Raw genomic sequence first — 26,942 nt, forward strand, 5'->3', positions numbered from 1 at the left:
AGGGGACCCCCAAATCCTATCTTCAGGGAGACTCAAAAGTACTATTGCCTGGGGACCCTCAAATCCTATTTCTCTGGCAAACTTCAGAGCTTATCTCTCTTGGGGACCCCCAAATCCTTCTCTTTGGGAGATTCGCAAACTCGAGACTTTGGGAGATGTGAGAACCCCAGATTTAAAGCTCCCAGACCCAAGGAAGTCCAAATCCCCTTTCTCCAGGGATGGGGCCCTGCAGGGAGGCTGGCAAGCCCCAAGTGTGTGTACTGGGGCTGTGGGAGCCTCATACCTGAGCCCCGCGTCCCAGGCCTACATCCAGATTACTTACGTGGAACCGCACTTCGACACCTATGAGCTCAAGGACCGGGTGACCTACTTCGACCGCAACTACGGGCTGCGCACCTTCCTGTTCTGCACGCCCTTCACACCTGACGGGCGTGCCCACGGGGAGCTGCCGGAACAGCACAAGCGCAAGACTCTGCTCAGCACAGATCACGCCTTCCCCTACATCAAGACGCGAATCCGTGTGTGCCACCGGGAGGAGGTGGGCAGAGGCCCCGGGCCCAGGGAGGGGAGAGGCCGAGACCCAAGATCAAGGGAGGCCCGGGTACCCCAGACCCAGGCTGGTGAGAGGACCCCAAACTCCAACCCCTAGACACCAGTCTTCAGACTCAAACCTCTACTCCCCGACCTAGCCAACCGGCGGCTAGATCATAATCAGACCAAAGTCCCCAGAGCCAGACAGGAGGCTGAGACCAGACCCCCCCCCCACCACCGCCAGACCCAGGCAGGCAGACGTCCCCACACCCTGTTCATGACACAGCCTCTTGGAACCCCACTCCACCCCCAGTAGGGGTCCAGGCTGCTCTGGTCCGGCTTGGGTCAGGACATCTTCAGGCCCCAGTCAGTGCCTGCCAACCCTCCCCCAACAGACAGTGCTGACACCAGTGGAGGTGGCCATTGAGGACATGCAGAAGAAGACAAGGGAGCTGGCTTTCGCCACCGAGCAGGACCCGCCCGATGCCAAGATGCTGCAGATGGTGCTGCAGGGCTCTGTGGGGCCCACTGTGAACCAGGTACAGTCAGTGGGGCAGGCAGGCTGCCTGAGGCACCCCAGAGGCCATGCGGACACCCTCATGAGCCCCTCTCACCCTGCAGGGTCCCCTGGAGGTGGCCCAGGTATTTTTGGCAGAGATCCCAGAAGACCCCAAACTCTTCAGGCACCATAACAAGCTGCGGCTGTGTTTCAAGGACTTCTGCAAGAAGTAGGCCTGACCCCTCCAAGCCCCGCTTATGGGCTCTTTGCCTTCCTGACTTCATACAGCCTCTCTGTATCCGGGATGTCCATTATGGAGCTCCCGCCTCTCTGGTTCTCATTAAGTCTCCTCTACCTAGCAGACTTGCATTATAGCTCCTGACCCCACCCCCCATGGACTGCCCCCCACCTCCAGTCTTGCCTTCTCCTGACTGCCAGCCCCGAGCCTCTCCTGCCTTCTGTCTCCCAGGTGTGAGGATGCCCTGCGGAAGAACAAGGCCCTGATAGGACCAGACCAGAAGGAGTACCACCGTGAGCTAGAGCGCAACTACGGCCGCCTACGGGAGGCTCTGCAGCCGCTGCTCACCCAGCGCCTGCCCCAACTGCTGGCGCCAACCACAGTGGGCCTCAGGTGCCTGACCCCGGCCCCCCATCCATCGAGAGGGCAGAGGCGGGCACAGATGGGTACTGTCCTATACGTGCGTGTCAGCACGCATGCTCACGACGTGGCACAAACATGCAACTAGGGGGACATGCGTGCTGGGCAGGCTCCTGGCAGCCACTTCGGATCCTGGCGAGGTCATTTCCCAGACATGTGATTTCACGTTCCTGAGCCGCGATTTCCGCATCTGTAAAATGGGCACAATTCTTAGCTTTGGTGGGAGATTCCAAGAGAGATTCTGTGAACTCGTGGCCAGATCAGAATGGATGGGAAAGGAGCAGAGTCCCTAATTAGAAGAGGAGGGGGTGGAGGGAGGCTGATGAGCACTATGGAGTTGGCCATGTTGACCCACCTCATCCTTCCCCCAGGAACTCCTTAAACAGAGCAAGTTTCCGGAAGGCCGACCTCTGAGCCCCGCATGGCCTGAAGCCACACCCAGAAGAACCATCACCCTGGCCTCAACTGTCTGTGCCTTCCCAGGATTCTCCCCCACACTGGCACACTGGGCTGTGGGGTGATCATATTCACGTGGGGCTGGGCCCTCTGTTCCTCTGTTCCCATCTGTGTGCACTGATGTTTCTTACCTTTTCTAATTTAAAGTGGTTTTCATGAGCAGCCTGTTTGATGTGGATCCTGGGAGTTGGGTCATGAGCGCACCCACACACCCTGATCTTTGACAGACTCTGAGAACCCACTGGGTGCCGGGAACACAGCAGTGACAACCGATGCAAATTCCTAACCTGGTGGGGCTGACATTCTAGTAGAGGAGGCAACACACAAATAATGTCACGTGCCCATGGGAAATAATAGTAACATTAATTAAACTCTTGGCAGAGGACTCAGCACTGCGCTAAATGGCTCCTAAAAAGACACCACCCCATTTATGGGGCCTTTGTGACCTCCATTAGGCCCCTGCCTCCTAGTTAGTGAATTTTCTCAATGCCATTATCAGGTAGGAAGCATTCTTAACCCTGTTTTACAGGTGGGGAAAATGAGGCACCAGGCAGTTAGAGGCTTGGTGGGGATTGGAGCCCAGGTCCGGTTTAGCCATTGCCTGCGCAGCCTCGCACTGACCCAGCCCCACTCCCCACCCCGCGGCAGTCACGCCACCCCGTACCAGGCCTGTGCTGGGCCGCTTCCAGCCCTCGGCCGGGGGCGGGGGGGGGGAGTGGGGGGGGAAGTGGGGGAAGGGTGACCTCCCGCCGCCGCCACTGCCCGCGCCCTCCCGGAGCTGGGCCTCGGCCAGCCCCGCCCCCTCCCGCCCCCCGCAGCGCCCAGCTGCAGCGGTGGCGGGGACCATGCTCTGGGGACTCGGGGAGGAGGGGCGAGAGGACGACACCGGACCCCTGGCGCGCGCGCGAACACACCCACAGACACACACCTGCGGTCCAGGTGCGATCGCGTTCTCCCGGCACCCCCTCCACGGCGGCCCGGGCTGCGGGCGCCTGGGGGCGGGGCCGGCCCGGAGGGGGCAGGGCGGGGGCGGAGCCACCGCCGAGGGCCGGGCGGCCGGGCGGTGGCGCGCGGAGGACGCACGGGCGGCGGGACGCAGGGACTGCGGCGGCCGGAGCGCGCGAGGCGAGTAGGACCCGAGGTTGGGTCGGGGTTCGAGTCCGGTTCGGGGTTCGAGCGTGGTCCCCACCCCACCCACCCCCAATCCCGGGGCGCGACCTCGCCGTTCTCTACGAGCTGCTGCTTCCAACGCCATCGTCTAGGTCCAAACTTTCCCGACTTTGAGTGTCTCGTTCCCCGCGTCTCTGTCCCCCCTCCCCCGTCTTTGACCCCGGCCCTGCTTCTCTCCCCCGGCCCCATCCTCCTCCATCTGTACTTCTCGCCCTGCCCCTTTCCCGCATCATTGCCCTCCCTCTGCCTCTTTCTCCCACCTCGGTTCTCCTCTCTACCTCCCTACCCCCGCTCTGCCCCCTCTCGCCCTCCTCGGTGGCCGAGCCGAGCCAGGCCCCAGACGGCGGGAAGGCGTCCGGGCGTCCGGCCGGGCTGGGCCTCGGCCTCGCGGCTGGGCCGGCGTGGGGAGCGGCAGCTGTTTGCCATTAGCCGGGGACCCCGCAGGCCCCGCCCCCTCCCTGCACAGGGCGGGGTCACCCTTGCCCCCATCTTTGGGGCGGGGAGACCCCAGAGACGTCCGGGTTTGGTTGGCAGGGGGGCTTCAGGGACACCTCGCCGGACGTTCGGGTCGGCCCGGGACCCCGCGGCCCCTTACCTGTCCCCTCTGGGAGTGTCCCGTCTCCCTTTTTCTCCATCTCTCTCCTACCTGGTGTTTCCTTTTCTGCACCCCAGGGGTCCCATACAGGGAGGGGGGCTTCAGCCACCACACTCCCCACCTCCATCTGCTTTCTAGACCTGGAGTCATCCTCGCATTTGGAGGGTGGTCAGATGACTGGACACTCTCAGACCTCAGTCTCTGTGTCTGGGAAATGGGCAGAGGGATGTGGAGTTGGGGGTGAGAGTGGTGTGGCCCTGGCAGTGGGGAATCTGCCAGGCTTAGGTTCAAGTCCAGACCCGGCCCCTTCCTCCTCTGGTGACCCTGGGCAAGTCATTGGACATTTCTCTGTCTCCAAAACAGGGCAGTAACGGAGTGCCTGATGGGACTGTTGTGATCAAAGGAGCGGCTGGGGTGATTATTACACTTATCACCATTGTTTGCCCCACCGCTGTTCACCTCCAGGGGCCCCCACAGGCTATTCCAATTCTGCTTCCTGCCACCAGTCTCTCTCAGGTCTCCGGAAAATACTTTTGATCACCTCCGTGGTGTGTAGGGGGTGAACCTCCAAGCAGGTGGAAAACCGAATTTCATACAATTGGTGACTGTGCTCCAGGCGTTGAAAGACAGAGACGTGGAGAGAGAGAGAGAGAGAGAGGGAGAGAGAAGTGGAGCGAGACACAGACGGATGCGGAGCGACGCGGAGAGACGTGGAGAGACTAAGCAAGAGGCGAGCAGGGTGTGAGGAGAGGACAAGCTTGGCCGCCCCTGGAGCCCCAGCCTCGCCTTCATGCCCGGCAGGTGCCCCGCTTGGCCCATCCTCCCAGGTACCCACTGCCCTGGCACCCATAGGCCAGAGAGAGTCCTCCTTGGTGGGATGGGATGGGGCCTCTGGAGCAGGGTGGCTGGAGGTCAGACAGCAGAAAGGACTGGCCAAGCTCAGGCTGAGTGGTGGGGACAAAAGGGTCCTGGCTGGTCTCCAGGGCTGAGGAGAGGTTAGTGAGAGGCTTTGATTGTCCCTCCCTCTTGCAGCCTTCAGGCACCCTCTCTTACTTCCTCCCCCCCCACCCCCATGACTTCCCTGGCCACCACCCGGCCTTCTATCCCTGCTGCGCCCCTGAGCCGGACGCATCCTGGGGGGGCAGGAAGTTCTCGTGTAGCCCGGCAGCAAAACTGTTTATTTTTAGAGAAAATTGTTTCCATAAAGAGGAAAGGCTTTGCTCCTCACTGCCTCCCCTCAACTTTCCCTACCCCCCCCCACTCTGGCTGGCCTGACCCCGCTCTGCTTTGGGGTCCCCTACCCTGAGCTCCATCTCTCCTTGTGCCCCTGTGTCTCCCGTGTTCTCGGATCTTTGCAGGAAGACTGTCCCCCACTTAGTGCCCCAGCCCCCTGCCCACCTCAGCCCCGATCTGTCCCCGTAGCCAGCTTCTGGCCTGGGCTGAGAGGAGGGGTGCAGGAAGGGTGGGGCCTGTCGGGCTTGGGGCCCCCCGGCCCAGGGCCTTGTGGAGGCGGGGCTGTGGGAGCAGCTGGAGCCTGTCCAGGGGCTGGACAGATGTGCAGGCAGGCCGTGAGGTTTGGTTTCTTTGTTCCAGGCCTCGGGGGCCCTCCCCCCCAACCCCTTTCCACAAGCCAGGCCGGGTGTATTCCTATGAGAGGGTCCCGGGCTCGGGGAAGGTGGGGGTGGTGGAAGGGGGACAGTTGTGGGGGAGGGGTGACCACATCCCCTCCCCCCGACTCCAGGCTCCAATATCCCCTCTTCCCAGGTACGCCTCAGCCGGTGCTGCAGGTGATCTGAGTCATAGGCCCCAGGTGACTCTTGAGGAGCATCTGCAGACCAGAGGATGGCCCAAGTCCTGCACGTGCCAGCCCCCTTCCCAGGTCAGGGGTCTCAGAAAGAAGGGGCTCTGCCTTGGGGTCTGGGAGAAAGATATGGCTTGCTTCGGGTAGAGGCCAGGGAGGAGGAGGTGGGGGGTGTTGTTGAGGGTAGAATACCTCAGTGCCCAGAGGGCCTGAATGAGGACCTTTTGGCTCTACCCTGGAGGGTCTGATGGGGGAGACAGTCTTTCAGGGAAAGGGGCTGGTCTGAGTAGAGACACAGGTCCCTGTGCTGGGGGTGTTGAGGGAGTAGGCACAGGCCTGCCCTGAGGGTTTCTGAGAGGGGGACAGGGCCTTGCCTTGAGACTGGAGTCACGGTTGAGCACCCAGTGGGCTCCCATCCCTTGGGCAAATAAACCTTGACTCTCCCAGGGATGTGAGTCTTCACCCTGGTCTTTCTTCATGCCCCAGGGACCCCTGGCCCAGCCTCCCCACCTACCTTCCCTGCCAGGGAGCCTGACCCGCCGTACTCCGTGGAGACGCCCTACGGCTACCGCCTCGACCTGGACTTTCTCAAGTACGTGGATGACATCGAGAAAGGCCACACGCTCCGGCGAGTGGCTGTGCAGCGCCGGCCACGCCTCGGCTCACTGCCCCGAGGTCCTGGCTCCTGGTGGACATCCACCGAGTCTCTGTGCTCTAATGCCAGTGGGGACAGCCGCCACTCGGCCTATTCCTACTGTGGCCGTGGCTTCTACCCGCAGTATGGTGCCCTGGAGACCCGAGCCGGTTTCAACCCGCGCGTGGAGCGCACGCTGCTGGACGCCCGTCGCCGCCTGGAGGACCAGGCGGCTGCGCCCACTGGCTTGGGCTCCCTGACCCCCAGCGCGGCAGGCTCCACCAGCTCCTTGGTGGGCGTGGGGCTGCCACCCCCGACACCACGGGGCTCAGGACTGTCCACACCTGTGCCTCCCAGCGCCGGGCACCTGGCCCACGTGCGGGAACAGATGGCAGGTGCCTTGCGGAAGCTGCGGCAGCTGGAGGAGCAGGTGAAGCTGATCCCCGTGCTCCAGGTGAAGCTCTCTGTGCTGCAGGAGGAGAAACGGCAGCTCACAGTACAGCTCAAGAGCCAGAAATTCCTGGGCCATCCCACAGGGGCCCGGGGCCGCAGCGAGCTCTGCCTGGACCTCCCAGAGCCCCCCGAGGACCCGGTGACTCTCGAGACCCGGAGCGTGGGCACCTGGGTCCGGGAGCGGGACTTGGGGGTGCCCGATGGGGAGGCAGCCCTTGCCGCTCAGGTCGCCGTGCTGGAGACCCAGCTCAAAAAAACCCTCCGGGAGCTGCAAGCAGCTCAGGCCCGGCAGGCTGACCCCCAGCCCCAGCCCCGGCCCCCACCAGACAGCCCCATCCGTGTGGACACTGTCCGGGTGGTAGAGGGCCCTCGGGAGGTGGAGGTGGTGGCCAGTACAGCCGCCGGGGCCCCTGCACAGCGGGCCCAGAGTCTGGAGCCCTATGGGACAGGGCTGCGGTCCCTGGCGACGTCTGGAAGGGTCGAGAGCCCTGCTGTGTTCCGCAGCCATGAGGTGGTAGAGACAGCATTCCCAGCATCCACGGGCAACGCGCCCACTGGCAACGTCCACCTGGTGAAAAAGATCAGCATCACGGAACGAAGCTGCGATGGGACAACAGGTGAGCCATGGTGGATGGGGGAGGGTGGTGGAGAGGTCCTCTTTGTTCCTCTGAATGCTAAGGTCTAGCCCCAGCCCTGGCCTTCCAGCAGACCAACCACTCTGGCTCTCAGAGCCTCTTGTCTGTTCACCTGCAAAAAAGGGGACAGTTGTACCACTGATTCTGTGTTGTAGGGAGGCATGCGGAAAAATCAGGTATCTGATTAAGTGTGCGTTTTCATGTCTAGTATGTTGTAAGTATCCAGAAAACAGGAGGTATTTGAGGGAGGGTCCCTAAGACTATTGGTTCGTTGGGCCAAAAAAAACCCAATTTATTCAGTGAATGGCAGAAACCCAACTTCAGACCAGTTTAGGCGAGGAAAAGGAAATGTATTGTTCACGTAACTTAGGGACAACTTTAGGTATAGCTGGATCTAGGTGCTCCAGTATCATCAAGGATCTCTGACTTCTTCTGTGCGCCTTGGAGTCGTCTTTCTCAGGTGAGTGAAAGTGGCCCCACCACTCCAGGCATCTGTCCTTCCATCTCAGTGGAAAGGGAGCCTCTCAGTCCAAAGAGTGCCCGTAAAAAAATCCCAGGGGTACCCCTCATTGGCCGGTGGCAGTCATGTACCCATCACGGAGCCAATCACGGTGTCCCTCACTGCCCGACCCCAGATCCTGGGGGTAGCGGAGCCCCAACCAAGTCCGGTGGCCTTTGAGGGAACAGAGGGGTGTCCCCCTGGCAGAAGTGCTGAGTCTGCATGCCAGGAAAGAGGATGTGGGATCTGCAAAATGACAGTTGCCCCACCACTGCTACCCTTGGGCTCCTGGGAGAAGCTGTCGGAATGATTCATAATAATGACAGTTGTTCTTTATCAAGCGCTAGCCTAGTGCCAGGTGCCACGCTAAGGGTTTCACTCGTGGAAGGCTAAAGAGTATGGGGCTTTATGATCAAGCCACCTGGGTTCAAATTCTACGTCTTGATGTAGCCCTAGGTGAGGGACTTCACCTCTCTGAGCCTCAGCTTCCCTATCTGTAAATGGCGTAGTGATAGTGCCCACCTCTAGGACTCATGTGAATTAATGCGCACAGTGAACCCTCAATCCCTGCTTGTCGCTGCTTTTGATAATTTTCAGGCTAATTCTGCTTATAGCTGGGGAAACTGAGGCTCAGGGAAAAGTTGTACTGGCCCTGGGTCACACAGCCAGGAAGTGGCTGAGCCAGGATCTAGACCAAGGTCAGCCTGAACCTACAGAGGGCTCAAAGGTGCAGCTCAGGCCCTCAACCCAGTCTCGAATGTCAGAGCCCCATGGCGGGACCCGAGGGCACAAGCTGGAGGGTGGGGACCCAGCTGTGTTTTCTTGCTTTTCCGTGTTGTTCCTGGCCAGCTCCGGACACCACTCCTCTGTTCTGTGTCCATCCCAAACTCCCGGCCCTTTGACTCTGGCCCCCAGCCAAGGGCCCTGCCCAGTTCAGCCTTGGGATTTCTGAGAGGCAGCCTTCATTCCAGTCATGCCACCTAGGGCAGCCATGGGGCTGCCTGCCTGCAGGACACACAGACATAGTGATGTTCCCACTCTGTGCAGGCTGCTGCCCCCCAGAATTCTTTCTTGGGTCTCACTTAACTCCTTCTTGCTGCAGCCAGCCCCAGTCTCGGCTCTGCTTGAGCAGAACTGGAGTGTGCAGTTCATTTTAGTGTCTTTTCATTCAGCAGACTTTTATTGAATGTCTGCTATGTGCCAGACTCTTCTAGGCACTGGGGACGCAGCAGTGAACCCGATAGACAGAGCCTGTGGCATAAACACGTGAAGTCCTAATAATAAATAACTGAAGAAATATTATTTCAGAGAATACGTGTTTGAAGCAGATAAAACAGGGGCACAGGGCAGGCAGTAGTTGGATGGGGTGGTGGTCTGGGTTCCGATTCTGATTTCGCTGTTTCCTAGTTCTGTGCCCTTGAGCCAGTTACTTGACCTCTGTGTGCCTCATTTGCAAATCGGGGGTCCTGACAGCCCGGTGTCACCAGATCAGTGTGAGGTTTAATGCGTCAGTTTTTATCGAGTGTTCCGTGTGGCGTCAGGCTGTTGGCTCTTTGAACCGAGACATGAAAGAGAAGAGGCAGGCAGGTGGCATGGAGGTGGGAAGAAGAGTGTTCACAACAGGGACAAAGGTCCCGAAGTGAGGAGTTGCCTTGAGCACGTCAAGGTGTGGAACCAGCTGGAATAGAATGAGGCTGGAGAAGCAAGGTCTAGAGGTGGCAGGGCATCAGAGGTGGGTCCTGTAGGGCTTGTAGACTTGGGAGAAGCACTGTGAAGAATGAAATTAGATAGTACAGAACTTGACAAACATTCCAACCATGTGTTCAGGTCGGCCAGCTTGATGGGTAGATCTGGGAGTACTCCCTGGAGGAGGCGGCGGCAAGCAGGACTTCTCTGCCATCTAGAATTCCCTCACTGCAGCTGAAGGGCGGGGAGGGTGAGAAGCAGCCTTCCCCTCAGGCTGACTCGGGTGGGTGAGGCAGGCAGAGGCCTGGACACCTCCCCGGGTCCCTTCCCCCCCCCCCCACCTTCCAAAGGCGCCACCGCAGCAGAGAAGGGGCAGCTGGGCATGTACATCCGTGGGGGCTCCAGGGCTTTGAAATGTCCTTTGCTCCCTTTCGAAACATATTCCTCTGACAGCAATTCATACTCTTTGTGGAAAATTTGGGAAGTAACAGAAAAATCTGGAACACAAAGCAAAACCCCAGTAAACCCACCACCGCCCAGACGCAGCTGTTGTCAGCACTTCTTCTTTCCTTCCGAAATTTTTAATGCAGAAAATAATACGTATTTTTCAAGCCTGGCAACAGGGAACTGATGCTGATGGAAAGCGTCGTTTTGTGTTACTTGACTTTGAAAAGCAGTTAGGCAGCCTCACCAAGGGGCCAGGGCATTTTTAGACGCTCTTTTCATATTTTAACTCATTTACCTCCCCAAGCCACCCGGATGCGGATGCTTTGGGCAGTGTTTTCATCCCCATTTTACAGATGAGGAAACGGAGGCCTAGGGTGGTTGCCCACTGTTCATAAGGCCAGAATTCAAACTACGCCTTTAGTTTTTTGGATTTAACATGATCCCAGAGGCATTTCTTTTCGTCATTAAAAATTCCTGGGATGCCGTATTTCCTGAAAAGCCACATCGGTCTCTGCTGTCATCCGTGCCACGCGGACATCCTCCTGTGGAAACCCCTCACATCTTCTGTTTTCTCAGGACAGGTTTCTGGAAAACCATATTTTTTTAAAGGTTTTATTTATTTGACAGCGAGAGAGCACAAGCAGGGGAGAGGGGCAGAGGGAGAGGGAGAAGCAGGCTCCCCCGTTGAGCAGCAGGGAGCCTGTTGTGGGGCTCGATCCCAGGACCCCGGGATCATGACCTGAGCCAAAGGCAAATGCTTCACCGACTGAGCCACCCAGGCGCCCCTGAAAGACCATTTTTGGGGCCCATGACGTCTGTTGCCAACTTGCTTTATTCCCCCGTGGCCTCACTCCCTTCCCACACTGGGTGGCTGAGTGGTTTACATTTTTAAAAATGTCTTTTGGCCCGAAGGAGGCCCAAACCTAGTTCATCTAAATTCTTCAGCTCACAGCGACCAGCTCCGTCGGTCTGTGCACGCCAGCCCTCTCGTTTTACTTGATTCTTTTTCCACCTTCTCCTTCCATCCTCAGTGCTGAGGGTCGTATGATCTTTGTTGTGACGGCTCAGGTCTGCTTGGTTCTTTTTTTTTTTTAAAGCTTTATTATAATATGTAAAATTATTTTTTGCATATTTAATGTATGCATTTTGATGAGTTTAGTGCCCCGGTTCTGCCTGTGTAGCATGTAAGCGTGGACAATATATAAAAGGACAAGTGGGGCTGTGTGAAATTCAGTTTCATATAATTTTCTTTCTTTTTTTTTTTAAAGATTTTATTTATTTTTTGACAGAGATAGCGAGAGAGGGAACCCAGCAGGGGGAGTGGGAGAGGGAGAAGCAGGCTTTCCGCGGAGCAGGGAGCCCGATGTGGGGCTCGATCCCAGGACCCTGGGATCGTGACCTGAGCTGAAGGCAGACGCTTAACGACTGAGCCACCCAGGCGCCATGTAATTTTCACATATCCCAGATAGCATTCTTCTTTGTTTTTTTCCAACCATCAAAAATGCAAAAATCGTGCCCACGGTCCGTAGTTGGCCAACCCCTGCCCTATGCCATTCATGCTCCCCGCCCCCCCAGCCCATGTAATATCATTCCTCGCAATCCACCTTCCAAAAGCTTATTTAGACATTTCAGTGTCCTTGAAAAATATGTTCTGTGCATGCTTGATTTCCTAAAATGGTATTGTGATTTCCGAAGAAGAAATCTTGCTGTTTCTTTCTCTTTTTTTTCCTCTCTGTACACTCTTTTTGAACTCTCCATCCTGATGCTTGTACCTCGGGCTTGTCACTTGTAATGACTGCGTCGCCTTCTGCCCTAGGGGCGTGCTACAGTTTTCTTTTCTGTGCCCTGTCGGTGGGCACTTGTGTGCCTTCCAGCTCCTGGCTGTCATGAGCAGTGACGGCACTGTCTTCAAGTGTCACCTCCCCTGGGGTTGCTGAATCACAGGGAATTCACCACTTCACTCCACGTTTTGTCCGATCCTTTCTGGGAAAACTCTTCCTGTCCCCACTCCCACCAGCCACGCTTGGAACCGAGGTGCCCATTTCCCCACATACCCACCGGCACAAAGTTTTGTCTCATGTTTTGCCCATCTGACACTGGCGCAAAGTGGTATCTCCTCGTTTTAATGTGCATTTCTTTGATTTTTTTTGGTGAAGTTGGGCATCACCATATATGTTTAATAAGATTCTTCTGTGGATCACTTATTCATAGCCTTTGTCCATTTTTCCTCGGACAATTTTGAGAAGTTCTGGCATATTCCAGAATCAGGGTTGGCAAACTGCAGCCTTTGGGCCAAATCCAGCCCACTGCCTGTTTTTATAGGCTTGAAAGCTAAGAATGGTTTTTATGTTTTTAAATGGTTGAACGATATGAAAAGAAGAACAACATTTGTGACATGAGCAAAATTATATGAAATTCAAATTTATCATGACTCAGCCATGCTCATTAATTTGCATACTGTCCAGGGCTGCTTTTGCCACTGAGACCCTTATGGCTCACATAACTGAGAATATTTATTGTCTGGTGCCTTACAGAAAAAGTTTATTGAATCTTGTTCTAGAAGATAATCCCTTGGTCATTTTTGGCATTGTGAGTATCTTCCCATAATGTGCATTCTTCTATCATTTAACTTTGTCTTTGTCTTTTTTTTTTTTTTTTTACAAGTTTATTTATTTGACAAAGAGACAGAGAGGGAACCAAGCAGGGGGAGTGGGAGAGGGAGAAGCAGGCTCCCCACTGAGCAGGGAGCCCGATGCGGGGCTCTATCCCAGACCCTGGGATCATGACCTGAGCCGAAGGCAGACGCTTAACCATCTGAGCCACCCAGGCGCCCCCTCATTTAACTTTGTGAGGGTTGTTTTTGTTTTGTTTATTTTTATTTTTAATTTTTTAAAAGGGTTTTATTTATTCATTTGAGACAGAGAGAGAGAGAGAGCACAAGCCGGGGGAGCAGCAGAGAGAGAGGGGGAAGCAGGCTCCCCGCCGAGCAGGGAGGCCGACGTGGGACTCGACCCCAGGACCCTGGGATCATGACCCGAGCCGAAGGCAGACGCCTAACGACTGAGCCACCCAGGCGCCCCTGTTTTTTTTTTTTTTTTTTAATCAAGTAGAAATCTTCATGTCGGATACAGTTAAATCCATTGTATTTTTCTTTTTTTTTAGTTTTTAATTTTTTTCAGGTTTTGAGATATAATTGGTATGTAGCATTATTATACCCATTCAAGGTATACAAATAGTGATATTTGTGTATATTGCAAAACGATGATCGCAGTAAGTTTAGTTAACATTTGTCAGCTCAGAGTTACAGGCTTTTTCTTGTGATGAGAATGTTTAAGGTCTGCTCTCTTAGCAGCTTACAAATGTACAGCACAGCATTATTGGTTATAGTCCCCATGCTAGGCAGGACATCTCCAGGCTTTATTTATCTCATAACTGGAAATTCCTACCTTTTGACCCCCTTCTCCTATTCCCTCGCCCCCTGCCTCTGGAAACCACCGCTCTGTTCTCTGCATCTGGGAGTTTGGTTTTTTCCAATTCTACATGTAAGTGAGATCATCTTGTGTTTTTCATATGTAGTTTGAGTTTGTTTGTTTGTTTTTAGAGAGAGGGAGAGCGTGGGGAATAGGGAGAGGGATAAAGAGAATTTTAAGCAGGCTCCGTGCTCAGTGCAGAGCCTGATTCTGGGCTTGATCTCACAACCCTGAGATCATGACCCAAGCTAAAATCAAGAGTCAGACACTTAACTGACTGAGCCACCGAGGCGCCCCATCTTTGAGGAATTTTTTTAAAGGAATCTTTCCCCTTCCTGAGGCCCCCGATATTCTGTACATTTTCTTCCTGTAGCTTTGTAGCTTCTGGTAGCTACATTGATCCTTCAGAGTTTTTGTGTTAAGGTGTGAGGTAGGGATCTAGCTTGATTTCCGCCCCCCCCCCTTGGGTCGAGTAAGCTGCTTTTCCCAGCATCACACCCCAGAGACCAACTTTCCCACCAATTTGTGGAAGCCCCTTTGTCTTAACCCCAGCTCCCTCAGCTGGGGCCTGGGCCTGGCCTTCTCGCCTTTGTTCCTTTGGCCCTTTCTTCCCTCAGCAATGCCTGCTGTTGGGCCATTGTGGCTGTTTGGAATGTTTTACTCTCTCTTCAGCCAGGTTCCCCATCTTTGCCCTTTTTTGTAAAGTTGTCTTAGCTGGTTGTGGACTTCGGTTCCCCCATGTAAATTGTGGTATCATTTTGCCCCATGTGGCCTGCTCTTCCCTTGGGGCAGAATGGGCTATGGGGCTGCTCTATTTCTTTTTTTTTTTTTCCTCCACTTTTAAAAAATTGTGGTAAAATACACATAACATTAAACTTAGCCTGTGACCCATTTTCGAGTGTCCAGTGGCCTAAGCACATTCACACTGTTGTGCAGCCATCTCCAGCATCCATCCCCAGAACTTTTCCATCTTCCCAAACTGAAACTGTCTGAGTTAAACACCGACTCCCCGTTCCCTCCCCCGGCTCCTGGCGCCCACCATCCACTTCCTGTCTCTGTGAATGTGACCCCTCTGAGGACCTCACAAAAGTGGAATCCTGCAGTATTTGTCCTTTTGTGACCCGCTGCTTTCACTGCGCAAAATGTTGTTTCACCTGATTTTTTTGACCCTCCCCGGCATTGAAATTAGGAATCTGGAGTTTGGGGCCAATCACTGAGACGGTGAACTGGCCCATCTGCCTCCTGACACATCCCACTTGGCCACGGAGTGATTTTGTTTGTTGGATGTGAATTTATTGACAGAGTTTAAAAAAGGAAATCAGGAGATTCACATAGGAGCGCCTGGGTGGCTCAGTCTTTGGGTGTCTGCCTTCAGCTCGGGTCATGGTCCCAGGGTCCTGGGATCGAGCCCCGCATCGGGCTCCCTGCTCCGCCGGAAGCCTGCTTCTCCCTCTCCCACTCCCCCTGCTTGTGTTCCCTCTCTTGCTGTGTCTCTCTCTGTCAAATAAATAAAATCTTAAAAAAAAAAAAAAGACTTGCATAGAAACCCCAGTGTGTGTTTGGTTCCCCACAGGGGCTCAGGCTACAGCCCTGGAAGCGGCCAGACCCGGCCACACCCTGGGCTGGGCGCCGTCAAACCCATTTGTGGCTGTGTCTCCTCTGTTCTTCATGCTTTGCTTGTGCTGACTGGTGACTGTCTGCTCTTAACTCTGAGTGGTCATGGACTTGAGGAAGTAGTCACTGTGCCTGTCAAAAAAAAGTTAAAAGGAATTGAAAGGAATTGGTCTGCAGAGCCTGTGGCCAGGGGTAGAAATGAGACGTCCTGGGGAAGCAGGGGCACAGAAGCCACACGTGGCCTGGGGGAACCTGAGCAGGTTCTGAGATGGGGACAGCCACTCATGGTGGCACTTCTGTTCCTGGCTCCCAGGCTGGTGATCCAGGCCTGGAGCTCCCTGCTGCCCCCACTGCCACGTGGGCAGTGGGCACCCTTGAGACCTAGTGCCCACAGAGTCACCTTTGTCCTCTGCCCAAGCTGGGTGTTTTTTTCAAATTGTGATAACGTATGCATGATATAAGGCTTATCATCTTAAGCATTTTATTTTATTTTATTTTATTATTTTTTTCAGTAGGCTCCATGCCTAACGTGGGGCTTTAACTCATGACCCTGAGATCAAGAGTCACATGCTCCACCGACTGAGCCAGCCAGGTGCCCCGCCCCCATCTTAACCATTTTAACGTGTCCAGTTCAGGGGCACTAAGCACATTCACATTGTTGCGTGACCATCCCCACCGTCCATTTCCAGAACATTTTCATCTTCCCAAACTGAAAATCTACCTGGATGGGTTGTTTGTTTTTTTAAGATTTTATTTATTTATTTATTTGAGAGAGAGAAGGGGAGAGCCAGCGTGCGCGCACGTGCGTCCATGTGAGTGGGGTGGGAGAGGCAGAGGGAGAGAGAGAATCTCAAGCAGACTGCACTGAGCACAGATCCTGACCCGAGTCTCGATCCCATGACCCCAAGATCATGACCTGAGCTGAAACCAAGAATCAGACGCTTAACTGAACGAGCCACCCAGGCACCCTACCTGGGTGGGTTTTAATTTTTATTTTCCGGGGCCCCTGGGTGGCTCAGTCGGTTAAGTGTCTGCCTTCGGCTCAGGTCATGATCCCAAGGTCCTGGGACTGAGTCCCACATCAGGCTCCCTGCTCAGCGGGTAGTCTGCTTCTCCCTCTCCCTCTGCCCCTGCCTGTGCTCTCTCTTGCTCACTTTGTCTCAGAAAAATCAATAAAATCTTAAAAAACATTTATTTTCTAGTAACCCTTATTATTTCTTTTTCCTGATTGTTTAAGTGTTACCTGCTTAAAGTTCAGAAGAACAACCTTGCTTTTGTTAAAATACTAGTAAATCTTATCTAAGTAGTGCTTCCGGCGCTCTTGAGTTAACAAGTGATCCTCGAGCACTGTTGACATCCAGGCCTTGTTCTAAGCCCTTTCCCCCCATGTCGCTGTCTTCAGTCTGCACAACAACGCCACGATGGAGGAGATGTCATTCTCCTGAGGCACAGAGAGGTTAAGTGACTTACCTGAGGTCACACAGCTTGTTCATGGGAGAGTTGAGTCCCTACCATGCCGGGAACTCTTGGCTGTGATCAAACCTTATTTCCAGATAACACTCAGTGTGATGTTGGGGGGGGGGCTGGTCACAAGCCGGGATTGTAGTCACAGTGTCTTCTTCCCGGTCCCTGATCAGCTGCCAGCACAGGCTGTTGGAATCCGATTCTGCTGCTCAGAGGGTGAGGGTGACCTCAGGCAACCCTCTGTGCCTCAGTTTCCTTATCTGGAACAACCAGAATCTCATGGGCTGGGAAGATTTGACGAAGCAACACAAGCCTCAGCCCTCCGAACGCCTGGCCTGGGGTATGTGACCACCCACGTTGTTACCCACGGTGAGCACCTCTCTTCCTGCCCCTGCAGGGCTCCCACGGGCTCTGGCAGAGTCATCCTCGTCACCCCCAGGAGTGGCGGTAACCCCCTTGGCACAGCCTGAGAAGAACGCGGGTGGAATGGGCGCCCGCGAGGCTGCTAACACGGAGCCCACCAGGCAAGCAGCCTCGTGTGAGTCAGAGGAGGCAGGGGGTACAGGTGAGTGGGGGTGGCCGCCGAGGGGGACGGGGCCCTGGAGGCCTGGGCATAGGGTCTGGCTTTGGGAGATTCTTAACAACACCACCTGCCCCCCCCCCCCCCCGCCAGGCGAGCCCCCGACAGGTGTGCGGTCCATCATGAAACGCAGAGAGGAGTCCGCAGACCCCGCGGCCCACCGGAGGAGCCTGCAATTTGTGGGGGTCAATGGCAGGTGAGAGGAGCCCCCCACCCCACCCCACGCTCCCACCCTTTCCTCAGCTTCTACCCTTCTGATTGTTCCCTGGTTTGTTCATGTCCAAGAATGCACCCTGGCCTAGGCCCCTTACTTGGATTCACTCCTTTAAGCAAGGCGCGGTAGACGGTTGGGACACTGAGGCACTCCGGGGCCGGATGTCTTGCTGTAGCTCACACGGCGACGAGGAGTCGGCCCCGGTGGTCAGACTCCCAAGCCTGTGCTGTGGCCGCTGGTCTGTGCTAGTCCGCAGAAGGTGCTGGGCTTGGCTTCCTACCCGGACGGAGCTCCCAGTCCAGTGAGGCCTCGGGCACTGGCACACAGTTCAGACCCAGTGTGGTTGGAGTGGTGATGGCGCATGGGGACACTCGGCAGTGCAGGGTGCGGGGGGAGGCGTTGATGTCCCCGGGGAAGACACTGAAGGAGGGGACGAGCGTGCTGCAGGATGAGCAGGAGCCAGCAGAGTGAAGAGTGGGGGTTGGGAGGGCACAGCCTGGACAAAGGCTCAGAGGTGGGAGGAGGAAGCCACACGCATGAGAAGCCAGAGCCATAAGGAGTGGTAGACAGGGATGGTCTGGGGACTTTGAATGCTGGGCCCAAAGCTTAGGCTTTGTCCAGAGGCAGCAAGAAGCACAAGAGGGACCTGTTTGCAGTGGCGTGAGGGTCTGACGCAGTTAGACCTGCATAAGGGGACAAGGGAGACGAGGTACTGAAGAGTAGAGGGTGAGAGCAGTATTTCTCCCCCCACCCACCCCAAGCAGGATCGCAGTGCTAGCTAGTGTTTATTGAGCGCTTCCTGCGTGCCGGGTGCTGTAAGGCACGTCGCCATGGCCCTGTGAGGCCGATACTGCCATTATTCCCATTTAACAGATGGGGAAACCAAGGTGCAGAGAGGTCAAGCGGTCAGAGCCCATGTCCTGTCCCATCTGCTGCATCTCCTCACTCCACCTGTCCTTCCTTCCCAGGTACGAGTCCTCATCTGAGGACTCGAGCACAGCAGAGAACTTTTCAGACAACGAGAGCACAGAGAGTGAGGCCCTGGAGCCAAAGGAGAAGGTTCCAAGTGTGGCCGAAGCCCCCCAGCTCCGGCCCTCGGGGACGGCGGTGGCCAAGAGCAGCCAGGAGGAGAGCCAGCTGTCTCGGGAGTCTCAGCAGGCGCCCGTGGCAGAGGGCGCGTCAGGAGCGAATGCGGAGGAGGAGATCCGGTCAGTTTTCTGTGTGGGATGAACTCAGACGGTGTGAGGTGGGTGACCCCTGCCTCAGATCTCACCATTCATGCCCTCTGAGGGAACCTGCCATCGGTCGTGCACACCTTCGTCCGAATTAGCGAACCAGCACTTTCTCCTTCTGGCCATCCAAAGGTCTGCAGGCTTTGATAAAGGGCCTGATGCGGGCAGTTTGGGCTGTTGGGGTTAGAATTTAAGGGACAGGCAAAGTTCGTCCTTAAGCCACCCACTGTCTTTGGGACATATGCCACACCTACCTTCGCCCGCCCCCCCCCCCCCAGTGAAAAATCTGCCCTCGGGCAAAGATTTTCTATCCACCACTGTCCGCTTGGAATAAACTTTAGCCTGTATGTCCACTTTCTCTTGGGCTCTGTCTGCTCCCCATGTCTGGGGTCACCCGGGAGGCTGCGGTGAGTGCTCTCAAGATAAACTGCCCCCCCCCCCCCCCCGGGGCACCTGGGTGGCTCAGTCGTTAGGCTCTGCCTTTGGTCGTTAGGCTCTGCCTTTGGCTCCGGTCATGATCCCGGGGTCCTGGGATCAAGCCCCGCATCGGGCTCCCTGCTCCGCGGGAAGCCTGCTTCTCCCTCTGCCACTCCCCCTGCTTGTGTTCCCTCTCTCGCTGTGTCTCTCTCTCTCTGTCAAATAAATAAATAAAATCTTTAAAAAAAAAAAAAAAAAAAGATAAACTTGCCCCTTATCTGCCCCTGGCAGGATGGAGCTAAGCCCTGACCTCATCTCAGCCTGCCTGGCCCTGGAAAAGTACCTGGACAACCCCAATGCCCTCACTGAGCGGGAGCTGGTACGATGGGGCCCTGGGCCTGGGGCCCCCTCCTTCTCTTCCACCCCCACCCCAGCTTCTCATCCACAGTGTCTCCCTGTGTCGGCTTTGAAGGGACTCTGGGATCCCAGCCAAGAGCTTGGGGGGGGAGGGGCCGTGGTGGGAGGGGCCAGGGTGGTGGGAGGGGCCCCGAGGACGGTCGCCCGCCCACGGTCCTGACCTCTGGTTTCTGCTGTTTGGGGAGCTTGAGGGAAGTTGCTGCCACATTTCTCTTTCTGGGGGTCTGTACTTGCCTTTGAAGACCATGGGCCCAGGATGGAGGTGCTCGTGCCTTCCTCAGGGGGGCACATCTGGGACTGCGGTGCCTGGAGTCCCTTTAGAGCCCTTGTTTTGTCCAGGATGGGGAGCCCACACTGTTGAGTGCAAGGGGCTCATCAGGGGAGGGGTGCCCACGTTTCTCCTTCAGGCTCTGGTTCAGGATGGGGGGGTGTCCCTACCCACACTCCCCAACCTGGGGCTTCATCCGGGGTGGGGGGCCACTGGGGAGCAGGCTGCTGCCGCCCTCACACCCCTCCCCTCCCGCACTGTGGCCAGAAAGTGGCCTACACGACGGTGCTGCAGGAGTGGCTGCGCCTGGCCTGCCGCAGCGATGCACACCCCGAGCTCGTGAGGCGCCACCTGGTCACCTTCCGGGCCATGTCGGCGCGCCTGCTGGACTACGTGGTCAACATCGCCGACAGCAACGGCAACACGGCTCTGCACTACTCTGTGTCTCATGCCAACTTCCCCGTGGTGCGGCAGCTGCTTGACAGCGGTGAGCCGGCGTGGGCGGGGGGGGGGTGGCCCGGGCGGGTGGGCCGGCTGCTCCCCCCAGCCTGATGGTCCGATGGTGAAGACGCTGCCCTCTTGGTCTCTTGAGGAGCATGCCAGCCTCCCAGTCTGGGGGTGGGGGGAGGCACAGGTCCTACCCGTAGCCCCAGCATACTGAAAAAGGCAGACATGGCCTTAGGGACAACATGGACACCTTCCAGCCCCCTTCCAAGGCCCCCTGTGTGATGAAGGTGACACCTCTGGAGCATAGCCTCCCATCTGGGACTTAAAAGATACCGTCGTTGAATAGGCAAGGAGAACTCTGTCCTTCCCTGGTCTAACAGGGAAGACACAGCCTCCCACACTGATGAAGGAAGCCGAGCCCACAATCTGATGGAGAAGATACAGACCAGGCTGAAGGGGACTGCCTCTTCCAGATCAGTGGAGGAGACACAACCCCTATTCTTAGCCCGAAACCTGGGTGCCAGGCTGATGGACGGAGACACAGTCTCCCTCTTAGAAGTCCCTCATCTAATGGGGTGGCATAGTGGAGGTGGAGACGCTGGGGCAGAATGGGGCTCTCAGCCTGAGAGAAGGGAGGAATCTGGCCACTGATGGGGGATATGCTGCCTGGTTCTCATGGGCGCTCCCCCAGTTTTGGGCTCTGAAGGTCCGGTGTCCCCCCCAGGTGTGTGTCAGGTGGACAAGCAGAACCGTGCTGGCTACAGCCCCATCATGCTCACTGCCCTGGCTACCCTGAAGACCCAGGATGACATCGAGACCATCCTGCAGCTCTTCCGGCTCGGAAACGTCAATGCCAAAGCCAGCCAGGTATGGGCCCTCCGTGCTGCGGACCCAGGCAGCCCTTCCCGCTGACCAAGTCCTGGCTGTGCTCCAAGGCCAGATGTGATCTTATTCCATGCCCCGGGGGAGAATCCCCACTCCACAGACAAGGGAGCCGAGGCTCAGAGAAGCACCCATTTCCTCAAGGCCAGACTAGAGGAGGTGGGATTTGAACCCCCATGGTCTAGCTTTAGAACCCCATTATTTTTAAGATTCTATTTATTTACTTGACAGAGAGCGTGAGTGAGCACGGAGAGCGTTTAGTACATTCACAATGTTGTACAATCATCACCTCTATCTACTTCTCACTCACGCTCTCTGTCAAGTAAATAAATAGAATCTTAAAAAAAGGAGGGGGGAGTGGGGGAGTGGGGGAGTGGCAGGCAGAGGGGGAGTGGCAGGCAGAGGGAGGAGCAGGCTTCCCGCTGAGCAGGGAGCCTGATGCAGGGCTCGATCCCAGGACCCTGGGATCATGAGCTGAGCTGAAGGCAGACGCTTAACGACTGAGCCACCCAGGCACGCCCCCTCTCACTGGCTTTTCTATTGATTTAGTTCTTCTTTAATTAAAAATAATTTCAATGGTTTACTTATTTTAACTGAGGTGAAATACACGTAAGATTATCCATTTAGGGGCCCCTGGCTGGCTCAGTTGGTAGAGCATGTGACTCTTGCTCTTGGGGTCCTGAGTTTGAGCCCCTTGTTGGGAGTAGAGTTTACTTAAAAAAATTTTTTAAGGGGCGCCCGGTGGCTCAGTCGGCTCAGGTCATGATCTTGGGGTCCTGGGAGTGAGCCCCACGTCAGTCTCCCTGCTCAGCAGGAAGCCTGCTTCTCCCTCTCCCCCTGCCCCTCCCCTGTGCCTGTGTGCATGAACGTGCGCTCTCTCTCTCTCAAATAAATAAAATCTTTTTTAAAAAAATAAAAGGGATAATCTTTTTTATTTTATTTTATTTATTTATTTGACAGAGAAAGAGACGGCGAGAGGGGGAACACAAGCAGGGGGAGTGGGAGAGGGAGAAGCAGGCCTCCCGCTGAGCAGGGAGCCCAATGCAGGGCTCGATCCCAGGACCCTGGGACCATGACCTGAGCCGAAGGCAGACGCCTAACGACTGAGCCACCAAGGCACCCTGGGATAATCTTTTTTAAAAAAATTATTACTATTATTTTTTTAAGAGAGAGCACACATACATGTGGGGCGGGGTGTTGCAGGAGAATTTTTTTTTTTTTTTTTTTTTAGGGAGCAAAGCAGGCTCCATGCCCAGCCCAGAGCCTGACGCAGGGCTCGATCTCATGACCTGAGATCATGACCTGAGCCGAAGGCAGACACTCAACCAACTGAGCCACCCAGGCGCCCCAGATTATTCCTTTTAAAGTATACAATTCAGTGGCGTTTAGTACATTCACAATGTTGTACAATCATCACCTCCATCTACTTCTAGAACATTCTTATCACCCCAAAAGGAAGCACTGCGCCATTAACAGTCACTCCCCATTCCCCCGCCACTTGCTCCTGGCAACCACCAGTCCGTTTTCTATCTCTATGGATTTACCAATTCTGGATATTTTACATAAATAGAATCATGTAGTATGTGTTTTTTTGTGCCTGGCTTCTTCCAGTGAACATAATATTTTCAAGGTCCGGGGTGCATCAGTCCTTCATGCCCTTCTAAGGCTCAGTGATATTCTGTAGTTTGTTTTTCTGCTCATCCAGTAATGAACATTGATTTAATTTTTATTGAGGTTCAACTGACATATGGGAAAAGTATACACATCTTAGCTCAGTAAATGTGTACATCTATATTGACACCTGGGAGTGAGGAACCTGCTTTAGTTGGGGATGGGAGGGGGTAGGCAAGTGGCACCTCCCCAAAGAGGAAACATTTAAGTCCAGACGTGAGGGATGAAAAGGAGACAGGAGGAGGAGGGACCAGCAGGTGCAAAGGCCCGGTGGTGGGAGGGATTGTTTGAGATCTAGAAGGAGGCCAGTGAGGGGGAAATGCCGTTACCATCACAGTACTTGGGAGCCACAGAAGGTTTCTGAGCAAGGGTGTCATGCCTTGGGGCCCCGCATAGTCCATAACCCTGTTCCTTGCCCTGCCCAGGCGGGGCAGACCGCCCTGATGCTGGCCGTCAGCCACGGGCGGGTGGACGTGGTCAAAGCTCTGCTGGCCTGTGAAGCGGACGTCAACCAGCAGGATGACGACGGCTCCACGGCCCTCATGTGCGCCTGTGAGCACGGCCACAAGGAGATCACGGGCCTCCTGCTGGCCGTGTCCAGCTGCGACATCTCACTCACTGACCGCGTGAGTCCCCAGCCCGGCGCGCCCCAGGGAGGGCGGGAGCACCGCTCGGGGCTCGTCAAAGCAGTGGTTGCTTTACAGGACGGGAGCACCGCTTTGATGGTGGCCTTGGACGCCGGGCAGAGTGAAATCGCGTCCATGCTGTACTCTCGCATGAACATCAAGTGCTCGGTGAGTGTCAGCCCTGGCGGGGGGGGGGGGCGCTCTGTGAGGGGACAGATGGTTAGGAAGGGCTGCGGCTGTATGGGGCCCATGCTTGTTGAACCTTCCTGGCGCCCCTGTGAGGAAATGAGGCACGGACAGCTGAGAATACATAATAGTATTTGAACCTGGACCTGGCTGGTTCCAAAGGCTGGCTCTTAACTACCGTTCACTCGTTTGAGAAATATTTACAGAGCACCTGCCGCATGATAGACCCTGGGGGCCAGAGCCCCGAACCAAACTGGAAACGGTTTCTGCCCCCACAGAGCAGGCAGATACAAAATATACAAATCAGTGTACCATGACCAGGTGATAGTAACTGCTGGAAAGAAATCTGAAACAGGATAGGAGGGGACAGTGGGAGATGGGGAGCTACTGAGGACGTGGGGGAGTGAGTTGTGTGGCTGTCCAGGCAGAGGGAACCTGCAAAGGCCCTGAGGCGGGAGCATGCTTGCTGTGTTTGAGGAGCATCAAGGGAGATGAGAGCAAGGAGGTGACACTGTAGATCACGCAGGCCATTGTGGGCCACAGTGAGGACTTTGGCTTTTGCTCGAAGCATGTCAGTGTATATTCAAGGCCTTGAGATGTCTCCCTGTAAAGAAACCTAAGGTGTGTCTAACTCAGCATTGCTCTTATGTGAGCACAGAAACCAGGGTTTTTAAGAAATGATGTCTGTTAGCAGAACACTGTCTGGGAAGCCTCCAGAGGAGGATAATTTTGATACTTGCTGTATCGTAAGCGCCTGATGGAGGAGAGAGGCGTTCCAGTCTGAAGGGGGAGACTGTGGCACTCCTCATAGGTCTCTAAAGCGATACCCTTGTCTGATGGAGGAATCAAGCTCTTCCAGTCTGAGGGACCAGATTCTAGGTGCCTCTCAGCCATGATTTCTTGAACCCTCCACAAGAGCCTGATTCAGCTGCATAAAGTACTGTTATCCTTTCCGTTTTTCAGGTGGGGAAACTGAGGCTTAGAATAGTTACGCCCCCGGCCCAAAGTCTCACAGATAGGAATGGGGGAGGCCCCGAGAGCCATCTGTCTCCAGACCTAGGGCAGGAAACTCACATTCCTTCCTCCTCACTCTGCCTTGCCCTTGCCCTGGCCTCCCTGAGGCATGTCTGCAGCCTGGCTCAAGGCTGGCATGGTAGGTGTTGACCACAGTGACCCCCCCAAATAGTCCAGGAGAGTGAGGGTCACTGAAATAAGCCCTCTGTCGCCCACGTGACTTCCAGGTTCTTACTGAGGCTCTAGGTTTTCCCAGCTTCATTCCCCAGAGTGCTTGGACATCTGGGACTCAGTTGTGGTGCTCAGGGCATCACCTGGGGATCAGCTTGGCCTCGGTTTCTTCAACTGAAAGATGGGGTTGATAGGACCAGGTGATGAGCTGCTGTCTGATGTGTTGTCCCACTCCCAGGGGCTCCTGGGGGACAGACCCCAGTCCTCCATCATTGTCTACCTAGACCACTGCTGTTGCCTCCACCCTGGCTCCCACCCTCACTGCCGCCTCCAGTCTGTACCGCCCCCCCCCCCCGCCAGCAAGCAGAGGTCAGTCACTGTGAACACGTGGGTGAGGGTATATCCCTCCTCGGCTCACAGCCCACTGTAGCTGTCACCCTACTTGGAGAAAAAGCCAAAGTCCTCCCCAGAGCCCACCAAGCCCTGCACGAACACCCTCACCTCCCCCCCACACTCTCTTCCTCTGCCCCTTGCTCAGTCTGCTCAGCCTCTCCGCTGCTGCTCCTGCCTCAGGGCCTTTGCACTTGCTACTTCCTCTGCCAAAAAGCCCCATCCCTCAACGTCACTCAGCTCAGAAGCCTTTCCCGCCCCGACTACCTGCTCTCCACTTCCATTCCCCCTCCATCCTTTATCTGTGATGAAAATCCTCCTCAGCATCCCTGTGCTTCTCTGAACATTGCCTCCTTGAGGCCAAGGGACCAAGTTCTGTTGTTCACTCACCTCAGCCCTGAGGCCAGCCAACCTAGTTGGCACCTTGCAGGCACTGGAAGTGATGCCCAACAAAAAGAATTCTGCTGCTTGTTTCAGTTTGCCCCGATGTCCGATGACGAAAGTCCTGCGTCATCCTCTGCCGAAGAGTAGCCGTGAGGGAGGCCAGAGGCACCTCTGCTTGGGGCCAACCAGCCCCAGAGCCAGCTGGCCCTCGTCCCTTGTCCCCTCCCTCGCCAGCCCCCACGCAGACTCACCAAGGCCTACGTCTCAAAGGCAAGTGGATTTTTCTTCCGCTTCCCAGGAGGAGCCCCCGACAGCAGCAAGACTCCAGCTTAAAGCGGGTTTTTCCTGGTAGGCCAGTTCAAAGCAGCCGCAGTGCAGACTGAAGCTAAATTCTTACGTAAATCGGCGCCAGTGGCCGAGGCTGGGGTGTGGGTTTATGAAGAACATGGAGAACAATCAACTGGCAATTATGGATGGAGCAGGGTGAAAGGGAAAATACTGTATTTTTGAGTCATTATCGGGGGAGGGGGGGAATCATATTCCTTGTTGCCAATTTTGAAAGTCACTGGAATCGCATATTTTCATTTTAATCCTGAATGTTATTATGCACGGGTCACGTCTGGAGTGGCTTAATGCCCCCCCCCGCCCACCCCACATTTAATTGTCTGCTATATAATAGTGTTTTGTTCACTCCCCCCCTCCCCCCCCAAGACCTCTCTTGGGAGAATTTTCTTCTGGTCTCTTCACAAAACAGATTCTGTCCTTGTCACTCAGGGCAGGAAGCTGAGTCCTTCCTTCTGCTTTCAAGTAAGGGGGCTCAGGACCCAGCAGCCAAGATGTGTGAGCAGTTCACATCGAAAAATCACCCAGAAACCCGTCTCCTCCCTGCGTGGAGGCCCTGGCAAATATTAATTTTCCTAGAAAATCTTTCAGACCTGGGGATGCAGGAAATGAATCCGGTTCCCAGAGCAGCTGCTGAGTCCCTGGGCTTAGAACCCTGGTAACGGGGCCATCCTCAGCCTCCCCAGACTCCAGAATTTCTCTCCTCAAAGTGGGGGAAAAAGGGCATATGCGCTTGCTGGCAAAGCGTAGAGCAAGCTCCAAAAACTCCATGTGTGCACAATTAAAAGTTGGCTGCCCCCGAGGGTTCCCAGTGCAAACTTAAAGAGACAGGGCTTTGCCGAAAACCAAACAAGGCCCAGCTGTGTGTGTGTGTGTGTGTGTGTGTGTCAAGGGCCAGCTGGGTGTGTGTGTGTGTGTGTGTGTGTGTGTGTGTGTGTGTGTTGTGTGTGTGTGTCAAGGGCCAGCTGGGTGTGTGTGTGTGTGTGTGTGTGTGTGTGTGTCAAGGGCCAGCTGGGTGTGTGTGTGTGTGTGTGTGGTGTGTGTCAAGGGCCAGCTGGGTGTGTGTGTGTGTGTGTGTGTGTGTGTGTG

The 26,942-nt window shown here is 55.5% G+C and overlaps 2 protein-coding genes across 2 annotated transcripts in view; both read left to right on the forward strand.

Annotated features, from left to right (window-relative positions):
- DOCK6 (dedicator of cytokinesis 6) overlaps positions 1-2,363 on the forward strand; it is a 41,308-nt gene extending 38,945 nt beyond the window's left edge. The window contains exons 46-50 of the mRNA XM_028088732.2: positions 302-538; positions 927-1,070; positions 1,153-1,259; positions 1,500-1,661; positions 2,060-2,363. Of these exons, the coding sequence (XP_027944533.1) occupies positions 302-538; positions 927-1,070; positions 1,153-1,259; positions 1,500-1,661; positions 2,060-2,102 (693 nt within the window). The 3' untranslated portion in view covers positions 2,103-2,363. The remainder of the gene's footprint in view (positions 1-301; positions 539-926; positions 1,071-1,152; positions 1,260-1,499; positions 1,662-2,059) is intronic.
- A 2,168-nt stretch (positions 2,364-4,531) lies between these two features.
- On the forward strand, positions 4,532-26,118 carry KANK2 (KN motif and ankyrin repeat domains 2). Its single transcript, XM_028088735.2, has 12 exons — positions 4,532-4,736; positions 5,674-5,788; positions 6,197-7,414; positions 17,010-17,177; positions 17,286-17,388; positions 18,375-18,614; positions 19,347-19,434; positions 20,008-20,227; positions 20,912-21,054; positions 23,166-23,366; positions 23,445-23,534; positions 25,605-26,118. The coding sequence occupies exons 2-12, from the start codon at positions 5,752-5,754 to the stop codon at positions 25,656-25,658; spliced, it is 2,562 nt and encodes an 853-aa protein (XP_027944536.2). The 5' UTR covers positions 4,532-4,736; positions 5,674-5,751; the 3' UTR covers positions 25,659-26,118.
- The last annotated feature ends 824 nt before the right edge of the window (positions 26,119-26,942 follow it).

The sequence above is a fragment of the Eumetopias jubatus genome, unplaced genomic scaffold (assembly GCF_037043125.1).
Source record: "Eumetopias jubatus isolate StellerSeaLion01/CBP00866 unplaced genomic scaffold, mEumJub1_p1.0 scaffold_1, whole genome shotgun sequence".
Lineage (NCBI taxonomy): Eukaryota > Metazoa > Chordata > Mammalia > Carnivora > Otariidae > Eumetopias > Eumetopias jubatus.

What these genes read in the sequence shown, in the direction of transcription:
- KANK2 (XM_028088735.2), top strand. Translation starts at nt 5,752, where the DNA reads ATGGCCCAAGTCCTGCACGTGCCAGCCCCCTTCCCAG. An exon ending in AATGCGGAGGAGGAGATCCG is followed by an intron (nt 18,615 to 19,346) that starts GTCAGTTTTCTG and finishes TGCCCCTGGCAG; the next exon opens with GATGGAGCTAAGCCCTGACC. An exon ending in GCGGCAGCTGCTTGACAGCG is followed by an intron (nt 20,228 to 20,911) that starts GTGAGCCGGCGT and finishes TGTCCCCCCCAG; the next exon opens with GTGTGTGTCAGGTGGACAAG.